Source organism: Schistocerca gregaria, chromosome 6 (genome assembly GCF_023897955.1).
Source record: "Schistocerca gregaria isolate iqSchGreg1 chromosome 6, iqSchGreg1.2, whole genome shotgun sequence".
NCBI lineage: Eukaryota > Metazoa > Arthropoda > Insecta > Orthoptera > Acrididae > Schistocerca > Schistocerca gregaria.
The window spans coordinates 505,920,744-505,938,712 of NC_064925.1; the positions used below are offsets into that span (position 1 = coordinate 505,920,744).

Here is a 17,969-nt window from a genome sequence, read left to right on the forward strand (position 1 = left end):
AGGTGAAGAAGAAATAATGTTAATGCAGCGCAAGTAAAAGTGGTTTCAAAAGAGGGGGAAAACTGCCAAGAATAGATGTACAACCATATTCCTTTCGACCTGAACATCTGCTATCAACGAAGAAAAAATTAGTCGTTTATACGATATGCGAACAATGGACAGAAATACTTAAGTACGTTGAACGCAAACTTCATAAAGCAATACCGTTTGTTATCTATAAAAAACCGAAATTTACAATCATATTATGTAACCATATTTCCAGAATGACCACAGAAGTCTTGACGTACGCTGCGCATAGCTTCTCCACCTACAAGCGTACGTACTCGTTTAATTGCAATAAGCTTATGATGAAAAACCAGTAATAATTGAAGAGAAATGGCTGTTAAATTAGTTGTTTGTAATTTGTGTTTCGAGTTGCTGAAGGTCGTGTCATAAATAACTGTTTTGTGACTGCATCTGATGATTATCATCACTTCCCATTGTAGAAATTTTGGCATTACAGTTCTTCTTCCAGCATCTCCAATCCTCTTCATCTGCATACCACGTAAGAGCCCTCAGCTCTTCCACCGACTGGACAAATTGCGCAATTCGGACAGAGAGATTAGTGCCCCTCTCCTCTACCTCTTCTGGGAGCGGTTTACAGGAAACCGTGCTGCCAGTTCTACATGATCTACAGTGCTCCAAAGTAACGACTGTGCGCTTTCAAAGCTGTGATTAAAGCCAGTTTTCCACACGAAACAAAAGTGACGCCACTTGGCAGCCACTTGAGTGGTGTCACCGAAGCTGCATGTGGAAATATCCAAATTCCTGTGGGACCACTCAGGTTTATTACGAAAATATGCAGTTTCAATTATACACCACATTACAAATCCCCCCAAAATGAGTCGTTTTTATTATGGTTGCTTGTACTAAAGTGGCAGAAAGTGCTACATTTATGAGCAGATAGTGTTACTTTATATGCTGAAGCTATATCATGTTTCTGTTACACGATGCATAGATAATATCTGTGTGTGAGTAAGCACGTGTTACTGAGTAATTAGTGAAAGGTGATTTATAGTTTCACTACAGTTCATTTAATGCTACAAACGACGAAAATCAATTCAATACTGGCAGGCTACTCAGATTCGAGTACTGGTAACTTCAAAGATCTTAAATAATTGCTCAGTGGCTTTCAGAAAAGAAGTAAGAAAGTTTCTGGTGGCAGTATAATCTGACATTGAGTGCAGCTTTAAAAAAAGGAAGTCAACTATATTATAGTGGCTTTAAGTGCACTTGCAGGAAGCATAACTCCAAAATTCTGTATAGAATAACTTTAGTATTTCGTCGCATTTAACTGATGTTGGGTGCAAGAGTGAAAGCATTAGCTTTAAGAGAAATCTCGCTTTGGATGCAGCTCGCAATGTCCTGAAGAAATTATAGTTTTGGAGCAGTGCTATAGATGTTGGAATATCGGCCGTTAACATTAATGAAAACATAAATCATTTTATTCCTACCCATGCAAGTACACTTTAAATCAAGATTATTTTTCTTTTTTGTTTCCTATTACTAGTTACCAGTTATAAGTAGAAATTTGTTAATTAAATAGAAGGAGTTGTCCAGGCGAAATGATTTTATATTAAATTTTAAAACGTGTTTCACTACCTGTGAGATATTTTATCTCACTGAGCAAACGATCTAAAACTTTTGTTGCTGCGTATTGAACTCGTCTCTGAGGCACTAACAGCTTTCACAGTGGGTAATAAAGGTCATTTCTCCCTCCAGTATTGTAGGTATGTACATCACTGTTCTCCTCAAAGTGTGATGGGCTATTTATGATGTATTTAATTAGCGAAAATATGTATTGTGACGACACAGTTAAAATTTCTAGCTTCTTGAAGAGGTGCCTACGTGACATACGTGGGTGAACGCCAAATGTTTTTCTAACTTCCCGCTTTTATGCAATCAGTACTTTCTTTCTAAGTGATGAGTTAGCTGAGAAATTATTCCGCACGACATTATTGAGTGGAAACATGCAAAATATGTCAGGAGGTTCATACGTTTATCCAAAATTAGCTATTATATGAAGAGCAAAAGTAGCTTAACTTAATTGTTTGAGAAGCTCATTAATATGCTTCTTCCAATTCAAGTTTTCGTCAATTTGTTCACCCAAATATTTGGAGCATTGTACCCTACTTACTGACTCCTGCTCATGTGCTACATCAGTTGTTGGTATTACTCTATTTGCTGTACAGAAGTGATTGCAGTGTGTTTTTTCAATATTTCCTTTGGAAAATACCATTTTCTAATTCTTTTGTTGCTAGCTCTCTAATGGGATTTTTTATAACACTAGTATCGTCTGCAAAAAGTACCAGTTTTGCTTGTTGAATATTTACTGGAGGGTCATTCATATAGGGTAATTCTGAGAGAGTTGGACTACAGGGTCAGACATACCAGTGGCGTGTTTCACAAACGCGACGCTTGAGAAGAGCTTTCGCTTCTTGCGAGAAAAGTCTTTTCTAAACAAACGTGGTGCAGAAATGTTTTTGTCTTTATAGTGTTAGTTGTGAAGAAAAATTATATCCTCTTTCCTGGTAAGCCGAAAAGTTTTGTCGTGCAGACACATAATTTTAGTATTAAGACCTAGTTAGCACAATATGGATCCAGGTTTTATACTGTGATCTTGACAAACGTGTTGGCGTGAAAGTAGCCTAAAATGTGCGCCGATTGCGCTATCTATAGATAGAATTCGGAGCCGTCGATCTCTGCCAGACGGTCGGGAGATACTGACAGGGGTTGCTTGGCAGAGATGGACCACTTGTTTTGGTGAGAGAGATGGAGCACGATTAAATTTATCTTCAGAGCATGTGTAATAATAATTCCTTTGAAGATGCCCGTTGTCTCAGACCATGCTTACTTGTCGGAAGCTATGTCTGTGTCAACAAATGGAAGAGTAGAATCTCACACACAGACCAACCAACCACATCAGAGCTCATTAAAAGACCTACTGATCCCAAGCACATCAGAAGAGCAGAGTTATCTGCACAAGTCAAACTCCTTCTCTGCCGCAACTTCAGACTCCAATCCTACTAAACCTAAAATGTTCAAGTTTACCAACACAAAACTGACTAGCTACTCCTAAGCCAACACAGCCAAAACTTTTGGAAGAAATATTACTTGTTCCTGCTATTGATGAAACTTAGAATATTAAGAGGAAACCAGCAACTGTATAGAAATGGTAGCTGAAAATATTGGAAGTATAAAGAAAAAGAGGGATAAGAAAAGCATGGAAAAGGAATAAAGGCACAAAAGAGAAATGCCAGTGAAGAGAAAAGCAGACTGAAGAAGGTAAAAAAAAATGCTGGCGGTAACTTATGTCTCTAGGAGATGCTGAATTGTAAAATATTACAAAAATGACTTACGAAATCTATTACGAAAATAATAAAAGTGACAACTGGATTCAGTGTGTCTGCTGTCACGATGGACACGTGAATGTTGTTCAACGTTTGGTAATAAGTGCAACTGCCATAGTGAGAGAAAGACAGGCTGATGCTTCAATCAAGGTTTATAATAAGCTGACAAGATCGGTTTGGACTAAAATGTAACAACATCGAAACTAGTTGCCAATAAAACCAACACCTTAATACAGCTGGAGGAATCTCGTCGGTTTTAAACATATTTTATACTAGATGACGTCCCAAGTCGTCCGTTTCACATATGGATATTCGAAGATATAAATTTTATGACGAAGAAGCGAAGTGGTCCAACGCTCGCGGACTTACCCTATATTAGGAATAGGAATGGACCCAGAATTGAACCCTGTGGGACTTCCTCTGTGATTTTTTTTACCCCAGTCGCTAAAATTTTCTGCCTTTCTGACACTGTCTGAAACGTACAACACAGCCTTTTGGGATCTGTACGCCAAGTGCTTCTGTGCGACAGAGCCACAGCCGATACCCCTGTCTGTCGGTAAGAGCCTCATCTCGACGTCGGTGTCTCTTTAGTCAGAAAAAGTTGAAAAACATATAAATTTTATATGTTAAAAATGACGAGATTCCTCCAGCTGTTTAAAGTGTTGTTTTTGTTGGCAACTAGTTTCGATGTTGTTACATCATCATCTTCAGGCCCATACTTGTTGACTGCAACCTTATGTGTCCAACACTAGTAGTCAGTGGTGAGATAAGCGTGTTCCATGCGTTAGGCAGGTTACTACCTGCAGCGTTTTGGATGGGAAGTGTTTCATTACACACAATACAGCCCGTAACTGGGTGCCCCTGAATTACTACCTCCCTTCCGCATGGAACATGCCTATCTCACCACTGAATACTACTAGTGTTAGACACATACGGTTGCTGTCAACAAGTATGGGCCTGAAGATAATGCTGTAACAACATCGAAACTAATTGCCAATAAAACCAACACCTTAATGCAGCTGGAGGAATCTCGTCATTTTTTAACATATTGTATACTAGCTGACGTCCCAAGTTGTCCGTTTCAATTATGGATATGCGAAGATACAAATTTTATGGTGAAGAAGCAAGGTGGTCCAACACTCGCCGACTTACCTACCCTATATTATGAATAGGAATGGACCCAGAAATGAACCCTGTGGGACTTCCTCTGTAATTTTTTTACCCCAGTCGCTAAAATTTTCTACCTTCTCTGACACGTCTGAATTGTTGAGTACAATCTTTTGCGATCTGTATACCAAGTGCTTGTGTGCGACAGAGCCACTGCCGATACTCCTTTCTGTTAGTAAGAGCCTCATGTCGACGTCGGTGGCTCGTTAGTCAAAAAAGTTGAAAAACGTATACATTTTGCGTGGTTCAACGCTCGCGGACTTACCCTACTAGGAATAGGCATGGACCTGAAACTGAACCCTATGGGACTTCCTCTGCGATTTTTACACCAGTCGCTAAAATGTTCTACTTTTCTCACCCTGTCTGAATCGTCCAGCACAGCCTTTTTGCAATCTGTACGCCAAGCGCTTCTCTGCGACAGAACCACTACCGACACCCCTGTCTGTCGGTAAGAGCCTCAGCTCGACGTCAGTGGATCTTTAGTCAAAAAAAGTAGAAAAACATATAAATTTTATATGTTAAAAAATAACGGGATTCCTCCAGCTGTATTAATTTGTTGGTTTTATTGGCAACTGGTTTCGGTGTTGTTACAGCATCATCTTCAGGCCCATACTTGTTGACAGCAACCTTATGTGTCTAACACTAGTAGTCAGTGGTGAGATAAGCGTGTTCAATGCGGAAGGCAGGTTACTACCTGCAGCGTTTTCGATGGGAAGTGTTTCATTTCCCACAATACAGCCCGTAACTGGGTGCCCTGAGTTTCTACCTGCCTGCCGCATGGAACACGCCTAACTCACCACTGACTACTATTGTTAGACAAATACGGTTGCTGTCAAGAAGTATTGCCCTGAAATGACGTTGCAACAACATCGAAACTAGTTGCCAATAAAACCAACACCTTAATACAGCTGGAGGAATCTCGTCGTTTTTTAACATACCTTAAACTAGCTGACGTCCCAAGTCGTCCGTTTCAGTTATGGATATAGGAAGATATAAATTTTATGGTAAAGAAGCTAAGTGGCCCAACGCTCGCGGAGATACCCTATATTAGGAACAGGAATGGACCTAGAATTGCACCCTGTGGGACTTCCTCTGTAATTTTTTTACCGCAGTCGCTAAAATTTTCTACCTTTGTGATTCCGTCTGAATCGTACAGCACAGTAGTTTGAAATGTGCTTGTCTGCGACAGAACCACTGCCTGTTGGTAAGAGCCCCATCTCGACGTCGGTGGCTCTTTAGCCTCGGTCCTACCGTACGTTTATCCGGCACCCTCTTTCCCGGCATCCCGCGGCGCGAGACGCCGTTTCCGGAGCCGTTCGCGCCACCGGCGGCATAACTCACGCGCGCTTCGGAAGTCGCCGCACGGGGCGCTTCTAGCGTCGCCGCTGGCTGCGGGGGCCGATCCCGGCAGCCGGCTAACCTGGCGAGCGGCGGCCAGCCAATGGGCGGCCAGCAATTACCTCTCGGCCCCCTCCCGGGCACGCTGCCCCCTCCTTCCCCCTCGGCGCGGCTGGCCGGCCGTCCGTAGCTGGAGGGACGATTGCGTCCCGTAGCCGTCGGGTGTCGGGCGATCAGTGCGACCCTGCAGCGCGCGCCGACCGCCCGCCGCTTCTCCTCTGCCGTGCGTCCCGCCTCGCGCGCAGCCGACGCTCAGCCGCCGGACCCTCGCTCTGCCCACGGCGCCCGCTGCCCTGTCGCGAACCCAGATACGGCCGGCGATAGCGCAGATGCCGCGCGCAGATTAGCGGCCAAGGCTCCGACTGCTCCGCGTCCGTCTCTGTCTGTCTCTCTCTCTCTCTCTCCCTCTCCCTCTCACTCTTTCTCTCCCACTCTCCCTCCCCTCTGTCTCTCTCTTTCTCTTACACACACGTCCACTTACCGTTTCCCTTTTTTATTATTATTATTATTACCACCAACCGATCTCCCTTCTTTTTTCACTTTTCCACGTCGTGCGGTGTTCCGCTGCCCGCCGGTGGCAGGACTGATCTCCCGACTCCGGGCGAAGGAGATATTACAAGCAACCAACAGGTGTATCGACGATTGTGATCTCCGCTCGCGGTATTTGGACAACTCGCATCTGTGCTCCCTGTGCGAGTGTGTGTGCCTGCGTGTGTGTGTAGCCTTCGGTAACAAAACAGACCAAAAATCCGCGTGTGCAGGACGTCTGACACCGACATTCAGTGACGCAAGGTGGGGGAAGGAAAAAAAAAGCTCTCGGCTCGAGCCGTCATCATTCATCGTGAACTGGTGACAGAACACCCCCCGGAGGTGAAACAGCCCGTAGCCTGTGAGAAGCGGCGCCGGTAGTTTTACAGACGCGGACACGAGGCAGTGCGAGTGTGTGTTGCGAACGGACAGACGAGGCGACGCCGCGAACGAGAGGAGGAGGAGGAGGAGGAGGAGGAGAGGGGATCAGGAGGAAGTGGACTACTGTCGCCCGCGGGCCGCTATGACGCCACGTGTTCGCTGACGACGACAACACGGACGCCCACCGGCACTTCTACGCCCGCACCCTCGGCTCAATGGTAAACACGACGGCCGTTTCCTCGCATGACATCAAGGCCATTCCGACTCGTAGAACGTAAGGGACCCTGATATTAGCTTTCACTTTGCTAGATTGCCTTTCCAGTAGTGATGTTTTTGGTTTGTGTGTTACTCATTGCTTTAAACGTACAGGTGCACCAGCTGATCTGTCTCTCTGTTTAAAATCCCTTGTACCCCCGTTTGCGTTTTAAAAACATAAGTTCCCCCACTACGATAACAATATCGTCAAAATGATCGCTTACCTAAATGGTGTTTCCTTAAGAGAGTGCAAAAATTTAACAAGACATAGAGGAAAATCCATTGAACTGTTTGAAGTAGGGAACCTGGGGTCGTAGAAGCCAGCTTAAGAAGGTAATAGTAATAAAATCACATTACTGTGTTCTCTTTTATTTACCTTAGTTACAGTTAAATGCAGATACCATTACTGACACAGTGAATGTACCATCTGTGCTGGATCTTACAAAATGTTCTGAAACTGACTGCCATGAACCTCGATGCAAGCATGACATCGGCGAACAAGGTTCTGACGCACCCTGACAAATATCTCTGGTGTGTTTAGAATCACATCACAGTCACCTACAGTTCTGGCAATTCCTTCTTTCCTTGCAGGAAATTAAAAAAAAAAATGTGTATGTAAATAAACAGCACACTACGTGTAGACTTCTAGGCATTTTAGTCCTAAATGAGATGGAAAACAGTAATGCTAGACAAAGCAGCAGACAACTTTACTTCCATATCTCCTTAAGCTGTCTTCTCCGACCCCATGTTCCCTGCTTCAAATTGTTCAGTGGAGCATTCTGTATGTCTGTTACATTTTTGCATGATCTTACGTAAACACCCCGTAGCTATGCTATTTTGCTCAAAAACAAAATTTTGAATCCACGGCTGTGTCTGAACACAAAAGTTGATTCTTACAAAAAAGACAGCCACTGTTAATAATGTTATTTATTTACATAAACAGCGACGTTAGCGGTTTCGAACCGTCAGGTTCATCTTCAGACTGCTATTCACATTTAGATTACATTTACTTATCCCCCTTTTGACCAAATATGTTACGTGGGTGCATAAACAATTCGATGGTTGTGTGTGTGTGTGTGTCAATATGTGCATATTTATATACCTAAAAGTTCTTTATGTATTTTTCATGTTCTTTTTTACTGTTTCGTGAACACAGGAAGTCAACAGTGTAATATAATATCGCAGTATTTCAACGCAAGTAACTTCAAACTAATCCATTTCTACCTTGCAAGTCTGTTTACATTATTTTCATTCGTTATCAGGTACAGGTAGAGTTAAATAGGCCGTTTCCCATATCGTTCCTTGCTATAGGGCATTACTGTCCTAAGGGTCTTTCGCCATAAGGAGAAACACAGCCGACAACTTATGTAAACGACAAAAAATGTAATCTAAACTTGAACAGCCGTCTGGAGACGAACCTGGTAAAGGTGCTGTTTGTGTAAATAAATAGTACTGTTAACAATAGCTGGCTGGTGTTTTCTTCTATGTCATCATCAACTGGTGTTGTATAGATATTCTCGCAGTGATAGAGTTACTATGACGTTACGTATCTTTCTCTCCAGAAAACTGACCTCTTCCACTCTTAAATCAAGGATGTACTTAGTGCATCGACCTAACGTGAGAGACTGATATTATTTTTATTGTCTGTTTTGCTGTATGTTTCTTCATTACGGTTGCTACAATGTTGACACACAACTTAGGAACATTTCACTACATTAAATGAGTTTTAATGATTACACTAATAAAATATTAATATTACGTGTCAAATGGTCGTACTAAACGGCACCTAAAACTATTTTTATATTTTAGGTAAGCTATGATTTTTTCGCTCTCTTTTACGTTATCTTCCTTGGCGATACGCATATTTATAGCTGCATTTCGTTTAGTTGAACCAGACTTGCATGTTTGTATGCCTAATCATATATTTCTCCTGTGGTTAAGAGCAAATGAAACTTTATTGAATCTCTGGTAATTACTTTCAAGAGCAAAAAGCTGTTATGGTATTCTGAATGTACTTAAAATGGTGACTTTAATGATGTGACGGATGGTACATGTGTTAAGACTTTTTACTGTCAAGAGTAACGTGGTAAGTGCTTAGAAAACAGTCCAGATTTTCATACATCGAACCACTAAGAACGGCATTAGAAGTAAGAGTTAACTTTATCGTCACTTGTTCTTCATGACGTCAATCGGAAGATCCTTCCTCTCTTTGTTACGCATGAATCGATGATTATGTATCCAATATGTACAATTACTGTTTTTATAAAATATTTACTCATGTTGTTAATGACGGGTACTTGATGATCATGGACCATTGTTACGAAACATCCAGCAATTTGCATGAGATGGTTCGAGAATGGTATTTTCTAATTAGTCTTAATATTAGTAAGTTGAAACTAATGTTGCATCACCGCAACAAATAAAGATGGTTTGTCTGAAGTAAAATCTTTAGTTTGAGCTTCAAAATGTGAATTTACACTCTTCAGTTCTCGTAGGCGCGTCTTGAAAATTTATGCGCTAACTCAGCAATGGAGAACTAATCAGATGCAACTGTTCCTTTTAATGAAGTGCATGTTTCACAGCTACATATCTCATGAGAAACAGATCTACCACTATGACAGTGTAAGAATAGTGGCACATAGCGAAATGAGAGCTGGACGAGTTTAATTGGAATCCATCTACAGTAAACCAGATAACTTGTCTGTGCACCGATAATGCTTTGTAGAATGTTTTCTCACACAACGCATTTGCCTGCATCGTGGGTTTTTCTGCGAAAGGTGCCCCGTTACTTATGTTTAATTCATTTGTAAAATAATAATAATGAAAGAATGTTAAGGAGGCTACAAATCTACTTCTAATAATAGACTCTCCGATAAATCTAAAACACTGAGATATTTACCACAAATAGTCTAGGACCTGTCTAGTAACTAGTAGACGATCATAAATAAACGTTCCTTCTAAATACATTGTGGTTTTCCAGTTACTAGTGATTGTGTTCTTAATTCAGAAGTACGCGCCGAGAACAGGAAGGTAAATCCTACCTTCTACATGGAAAGTAAGTTTTCTTTTATTGACATGATCAGCAGCTACATCATATAGAGAATTTTATTTCATTAACCTTCTGAATAAAGGCATTAAGTGTCTGAAACCGGTTCAGGAAATAAAATTTCTTTTGTACAGCTAGTTGCTGATTATTTCAATAAACACAACTACAGTTGCTGAAGAAGGATAAAATGGTGAAAATAAGTTTGTTACATAAAACGGTAGTCACACGAAAACAACGACCGAAAGACAATTTGTCTAGCCATCGCGTGCTGGCTGCAGTAATTTTCCCGTAAGTCAATTAGCAGCTATGTGTGATATCAAGCTGAAATACTGATATCAATAAATGACGTAACAGATATTGTATGAACCTAAAAGGGTCGTGGAATATGCTTTTACCTGTCCTATTTTCACCTTACGTCCTGTGATGACCGAAACATATAGGTCTATAATAAACATCTCGTGGTTAATAATGCATTTTTTCAAGTACTTAACTGCTGCTTGTTGTCACTTAACCAAAACTTAAAGTGACATGAAATTATAGTACTAGTCCGCAATCATTATCATTAGATAATTATCCACTTTGATAATTTATTTTTACTTTTTTTCAAAATCTGCTTCAAAAGATACAGCGTAACACAGTCGCAAAGGCCAAGTTGAGATCTACAGATTGTACGAGATTCTTGTGGTTCATCCAGCCGAGAAAGACCCTCAAATGGTCCTACAAAATCCATGTACGTTACGGTACACTCCCGCCGCGAGAGATTTTGGTTAATATCGTCCTTGAATATTGAAAACCCCTTGTTCTTGTACTTACAAAAAGTAAATTTGACCTTTGAATAAACTTTGCCTCAAAATATTTCCAGTTCTAATAGTATAAAATTAAATTAATTTTTTTTTTCACGTGGCCATCGTATTACGGAATTACTTTTCTTGTAATGGTTAAGCTTATTGTTAGATCGAACTGCAAACGTAATTTGTTTTTGCATATCATTTAAAGAATTTTTTTCTCATTACATTCAGGGGAAACTTTAAATTAATAATGTTAACGAAAGAGCCAACTAACCTGGTGGCGTAAGAAAACGAGAGGATATTGAAAATCTTGCGCGACGTGCATGCTTTCCTACTTAGGCGGCTTTTGTAGGCCAATTTGAGGCTGCTTGCTGTCTTGATATACCGCAAGTGTCCTATATGAAGTCGTTCGTCTCCACTTCCACTACACCATAGTGATACATAGTAAATAGTTACTGTTTTCACCCTATACATCTTGTCAAATTTGCATAAATACTGTGTATTTGCCGACACGCGTTCTATCGGCGTTCTTTTAACGCTCATTCTTGTTACGGCTGAAGTCAAAGTTCGTAAAATTTTTTAACAGGGATCAAGACGGAGCATTACGTTAGAAAACTGCTTTACCAATGTCGTGTGTGTTTTCGCTGAATTCTTTTAGAGTTCCTATCCTACGTACGTTCCGTCTTCGGACGACAACTGGTCTAATGTATCATATAGTGTTTAATTAAGGCGACACGTTTGTTTATCAGAAAGCTTACATAGACCTTTGCAGAGTACAGTTTTAGCAATGTCACCATATTACGTGTTATGTGTGTGTATGACAGCAAAGTAGCTTTAAAGACATGCCAATTTGTGTAGCAATACAGCTACCGGGAAGGGGCAGAGGGTAGAGCACGCATTGAAATACTGGCCAAGTATCAAATGCTATGAAAAAAAGAGGTGGGAAAGCTATGAAACGCAATTAAGGGATATCCTTGCAACACAAAGGTGATCGCTTAATGAAACATACAAAGACTCGACGATGTGCAACTTCGTATCGCGCCCATAAAAGCGGTGAAGACAAAATCGAAATAATTACAGCAGTCATTCTCCGTGCCCTCAGTGTGACTGGAACGGGTGGAAATCTTTATATTTGGTACCATGCTAAGTAGCCTGTGTCTGACGCTTTACGGTACTTTTCAGAGTATGCATGTAGATGTAAAGAATAGTAATAACAATACAATATATTAATTTGCCTGCGCTGATGAATTCACTTTAAGTAAAATTCTTCTCTCTCTCTCTCTCTCTCTCTCTCTCTCTCTCTCTCTCTCTCACACACACACACACACACACACACACACAGACAGACACACACACACACACACACACACGCTGTGTGTGGGGAGGATGGGGAAGGGGTGGATGAAGGGGAGGGGGGGGGGGGGTTGGCGAGTTGGTGTGGGTGGGTGTCAGTTGGTGGGTGGTTGGATGGGTGTGGCAAATGTCGAACAAAATATGCTGTAGGTGATACGCAAGGGTCTTCGTCAGTGCGATAACATTTACGTTTTACATTAAAGGGGAGACAATGTAAACCGACGTATGTGATGAAGAGGAGTGATTTTATATGATTATGACTGCAGTATGTATTGCAAACCAAATGGAGACACGTTGACTTCAATCGTTTGATTTTGTTTTATATTAAACACAAAATATGTCTATTCACTATCTATTTCTGCCCAGTAATTCCCTCCCTTTTATTGGTACCTCAAGACATTGCCACTCTGCTGTCGTAGATTTACCGTCACTACATTTCTGGGATCTTCGATATTTCTTTGGTTACAATGCGACTTTAGTGTTGTAAGATATAAAGGGTTATCCTGAAAGCCTACGGTTTGTATAGAGTAAATTTTGAACGAGTGTGTTTTTGTACCTTAACGGCTGATTTCCGACGCTTTTCTGAAGAAAATCAGTGCTTGACACTTCCAGATCGGTAAAGAAAACACCAGCCTGCAGTGTGGATAAATATTCGTTAATCAGGTTCGTTGATTCGATGCGAGACTGGCCCGTCTTCTACCTCATATTCAGGCGGTTCTCGTGTTAAACTACACAAGTAGATCTAACACTTAAGTCAGTAACAGTAGAATACAACGCGCTCCACTCATCCCCTTTCTGTGACTTTAACAAGATGCAAATAAGTCATCCACATGACTGCACAAATTGAAACGATAGTCTAAAACTGAAATGTTTCACGAAAGCAGATTATCTCGTACATTAGTCGTTCTTATTAACCAATGTGAAGTGTACGGTAGTTATAATTGTGTTATGGTATTATTTTCTTCGTTACTCTTAGCTGACGCGATTCGTATGCATTTCCAGAGACGATATCTACCCCCCAATAAAGAGGCAATGTTACTATAAAAAAATTAAAAAAATTCTTGAGTGTGTTACTGTGAAACTAAACACAAGTTGCTCATATTTGTATTCATTGATGAAAATAGTCGACAATACACACGTAGTAGCCTAATGGTATACGAAAAGTCAGCAAGGGCTTTTATAAAAATTTATGCGTAAAACAATATTTTAGTTCCTGTCAGTGGTTCGCTAATTAGTGTACAAGGTTTTTTTACAACCTTTTTTAAAGTTTGCACATACTTAAATTTTCCTAAAACAGATTTGATCATTGTTTCCATATTACTGTTATTACCTGCATGTAAACTCTGAACTCATTCTAAATTTCTCTTCACGCCTTGTGATATGATTGTGAAAATAGCGTTTCCATTCTAAGGTAAGTAGGTTCCTAAGTTATCAGAATATATTGCAATTTTGTAGTTTTCAATACACCATTTGTCTGCGAAGTTGCAGGCGAATTTCTGAAATACAAATTTTATTCTTACGAGCAACAATGAGAAGCTTTCATCCGCCGCGTTATTTCGTAAATAAACCCTAGCTCTTTGTGACACTTCCGTTGCTGCACAAGTATTGCTGTGCAGGATAATCAACACAAAATTCGTTTGAGGACAATAACGTATGCGCCATGGAGTCATTTCCGGAGTTTCGCTGTTAGTGAAAGATCCAACGACATTGTTTTTAATCCCAATAGGAACTAAATTCTACTCACCTTTCATTACTTGCGGATCTCACAAGAGGAACGCAATATCACTGATACGTTTCAACCGACGACAACACATCTTCTTGTATAAGAAAACCACAAGCGTTGTTTTGAGTGCTTTGGTTGCACTAGAAATTTTCACAGCGAGGAAGTAACTTCAGTACATCTTCCACCACTGGACTCCTTAGGGGATTTTCTAAGTATTTTCTTCCATGCGTGTCACTTTTAAAGCGGAAGAGTTCACCTGTTACGTAGCTGGAACAACTTGGAGTCGTGAAATAAATTTGCTCCCATAATCATACTCCTTGTGGGGAAAATGTAAAAGGCTAAATGGAGGGTAATTCAAAAAAAAAATCTATTTGCGCTACTGAATACATATCGGACCTCTATAACCATTTCCAAACGCCGCAGAGATGTTTGCTGTAATATAAAAATGATATATTCAAATGGATTCGTGATAATTATTGTAATGACTTCCATTTTGCATCTAAAATCATAAAATTTACACAAATTTCTACCTACGCAGTTGAAATGAGTTTCTTGTATTGCGACTAAAAAAAACTGTAGTTACTTGAAACTCACGCATGCAAAACACAACTCACGAAATGAGAAGAATGTAAAAAAGTCGCATCGTGTGTCTATATTGATAAAATTTACACAGTTTGCTTTGTGTGCAGTTGAAATGTGATTTTTGTGTTAGAACTTAAATTAAAAAGATGTAATTATTTGAAACATATGCAACACACCACTTAAAAAGACACAATAATGAAAATGTCACTTCGTACGTATCGTGTTAATATTACAAACAAGTATACGTTAAAATTACTCTTTAATATCTTTATAATATTTGTTTTTTACAGTTGCATATATTTTTAACTCTCATTCCCATTTTCAAGCTTTTTCTCTCCAAGAACGTGAAATACTCATAGACTCAGTACTGATTTTCACAATTAGATATTTTTTACTGTGTATACAGTACTTTGGACCTCCACCACAGAGTACGGTGGCTTTTAGAGTATGTATGTAGTTGTGTGAAACTACCTGTTGTTTGCTGTACTACCAGCAGTGGCTGAACTGTGGAAAATTTCGATTATGTGAAGACCATTGGCATTGGTTACCGTGCGTATGCTCACTTTATGACTCACATGACTTTAATTTTTCATGTACTTCCAGATTGCATTTGTCCGTTTCTATTTTCTTTCTTCGCCCTTTGGCTTACCTTACGTTACTGTCACTGAAAGCACTACAAAGAAATCAGAGTTAAGGTTAATTCGGCGTTCAACACTACATATTTTACTCATTTAACACTCTATAGCGTGTCATTTATCGAACTTTAGATAGAAATTATCCGTATTTGGTTGAAAGACACATCACACTGTACGTAACCAGTTCCCAGAAAGAACTGTATGCATTTTTTTCTTGTTTTATTTTAGTGTGGGCTTTGTTTGGCTATATACCATTTCAAAAGAAAATGAAAAGAAATTCGTATCCTGTTATTTGTAACTTTTCTTCCATAGCATTTATTATTGTAACAGATTTAGTGGCATTTGTATGTGCTTATAAAATAACCCCGTTCTTTCGCACAAAACAAAGACGTTTGAAGATATTTCTTTCCGGTACATTCAACAGCTTCTCAGTCAGTATGTACATAAGAGAAACGTAAGTCGCATTCTTCCTCATATGATCCATGAAACGAAAATCACAGTCTGCTTCATACGATCATTTTCATTTAACCCTCGTTAGCAACAAATAAGGAAGCAAGCGAACCGTGTCAGTAACAGGGAACCTTTCCGTATGTGCTAAACAACGGATAACGTTATATGAATATAAATGCACAATAAGTGAATTAACAAACATTTCCGATTCATTTCTTACACCTGTTGGATCGGCCAACTTCTTGTCCCCGAATAATACAAATATTCCGTGTGTAAGGCATCACCTCATTTTCAAATTAGAACTATCTCCTCGGCTTTCAGTGTGGCCTTCAACGATTATTTCACTTCTTCAGTTTTCGCCGAACTCATAAAAGGTGTTAGACGGATAAAGTAATTAAATATTTTAATTTCTCTCCTTGTGTAGACTTACTGTTGGGAAGCCAGAGACCTATGCGTCCCACGAATTCTTTTACGCTGGCCTTAAGAACTATACAAAACTGTGCACCCCAATGATCGACATTAACATCGATACCCTACTAACTACTGAATCGACCTCCTTACAGCCACTAGGAACTTGTTAAAAAACTGTATCCATTGTTCCGCCGTGGCTGTAAATATTTTGTATAAAATTGAAATTAATTAGTACATCAGTAGTTGCCGGTTTTCACCTTGGAAAGCCTTTCCACGTCAAACAATTGCCAGATACATCAGCTTTTATAACCTTGGGGAAACAGACAGATATCTCAACCTTACAACTACAAGTTTTAAGAAATTACTCGTCTTAATGGGTTCCCATGTACTGTAGCTCTTCGATTCCTTATGCACACTACTAGAAATTATTCTCGTTTCAAGAAGGCTTGGTTTCTTACTCCATTAATCAATCTGGTCTTCAACAGTATCCTGTAATACCAAATTTCAAAAGCCCCTAACCGTGTCATTTCTGTGTTCCCCAGTTGGCCACGTTTCGCACCCGTAGAGAATTGTGTGTCTCGAAAATAAAGCATTTTCTGCTTCATTAGATATTTCAACTGAAGCAGATAAATTGATGCACAGCGTTACAGTAAATGCTGCCACTTTCAACAGTATATAAGAGCGTGTTTAATCGGTCCTCGCGCGGGCGTCGTTTACGTGGTTTTTCGTTGTGTGAGTCGCACAGGTTATTCTGTGAACTTCCCAAGTTCCATTTGCAATAGCTTTCCTACCGTTCACCTCAGTTTTAAGAAGTGGACGAGGTTACAAGGGAAGTGAAAGCGAATTTCTTTTATTAACATATTACCTGCTTACATTTACTTTCAAGCAATGTACAGTTTTGCGCAAGGATGTTTCTGACGACGAAGCTTTTGAGCTACGTATCGACGAGCTAAAATTCAAAATTATCTTCTGATGATCGAGCTGTGGAACGTACTGAGATTAATTAATATAAAATTTAGCGACTGGCAGGAGTTTAATAAGCATTCAAGCACACAAACTATTCTAGCTCAAATTTGGTTGCGAAGAGTAGAATTTTGCTACCACAGCAGGGTCTTAACTTGGTAGCCCTACGATTTGCTTTGAACGTACATTTTGCAAAAGCTATGTTGAGAAATTTGCATTTTTCGATTATACCCACTTCACCAAAACGTCTAGGAAATAGGTCTACATCTACATGTAAATATATATACCTCGAGCGACAGTGCATTGCACGGCAGAGGGTACCCCGTGACAATATTATAGATTTTATTTCGTATTCCATAGCCGTATTGGGTGAGAGAAAAAGATTATGGGTCTGAGTACGCTGCCTAATCTGCCTTATCTTATTTCTCTGAATCCAACGTGAGACATTATTCGAATATACAGTAAGTTCTCTAAACTTACTCACTTTTGCGAGAAGTGCGTCTCCTTTCTTGGAAGGATCCCCATTTAAATTCCACTTGTATTTCTGTGACACCTTCGTATGACGATATAGGCCTATCACAATAGAGTCTTTGGAGCACGTCTGTAAATCCCTTATATTTTTGACACCCCTAGCTGATAAGGATTCCAAACACGAAAACAAAATTGTGGAAACGGTTATGCTTCTTTCAGGGTCATTTTCGTAAACATTGGAATCAATTCAGCACTAGACGAATATTATTACGGAATAATACCTTCATTATAGTTGTGAGCCAAGTAACAACGAGACAGAATCCGAAATTATATTCTGAAGATGGAGCTGAGCCCTCGAAACGGAGTGTGATTATTAGAAAATTTAGCGAGTGGAAGAGTTTTAATAAACTTGCGGGAGCACAGGCCGCT

General features: G+C 40.0%; 1 protein-coding gene across 3 annotated transcripts in view; it reads left to right on the forward strand.

The window, feature by feature from the left end:
- Positions 1–6,955: 6,955 nt before the first annotated feature.
- The window catches only part of LOC126278314 (transcription factor AP-2-epsilon), a 750,640-nt gene continuing 739,626 nt past the window's right edge, over positions 6,956–17,969 (forward strand). For 2 of the 3 annotated variants that reach the window (XM_049978331.1, XM_049978332.1), the window contains exon 1: positions 6,956–7,137. Coding sequence is in view for 1 of the 3 variants with exons in the window: in XM_049978333.1 (XP_049834290.1) it covers positions 7,079–7,081 (3 nt within the window). In the remaining 2 variants the exon portion in view is untranslated. The remainder of the gene's footprint in view (positions 7,138–17,969) is intronic. The other variant, XM_049978333.1, reaches the window with a different exon arrangement.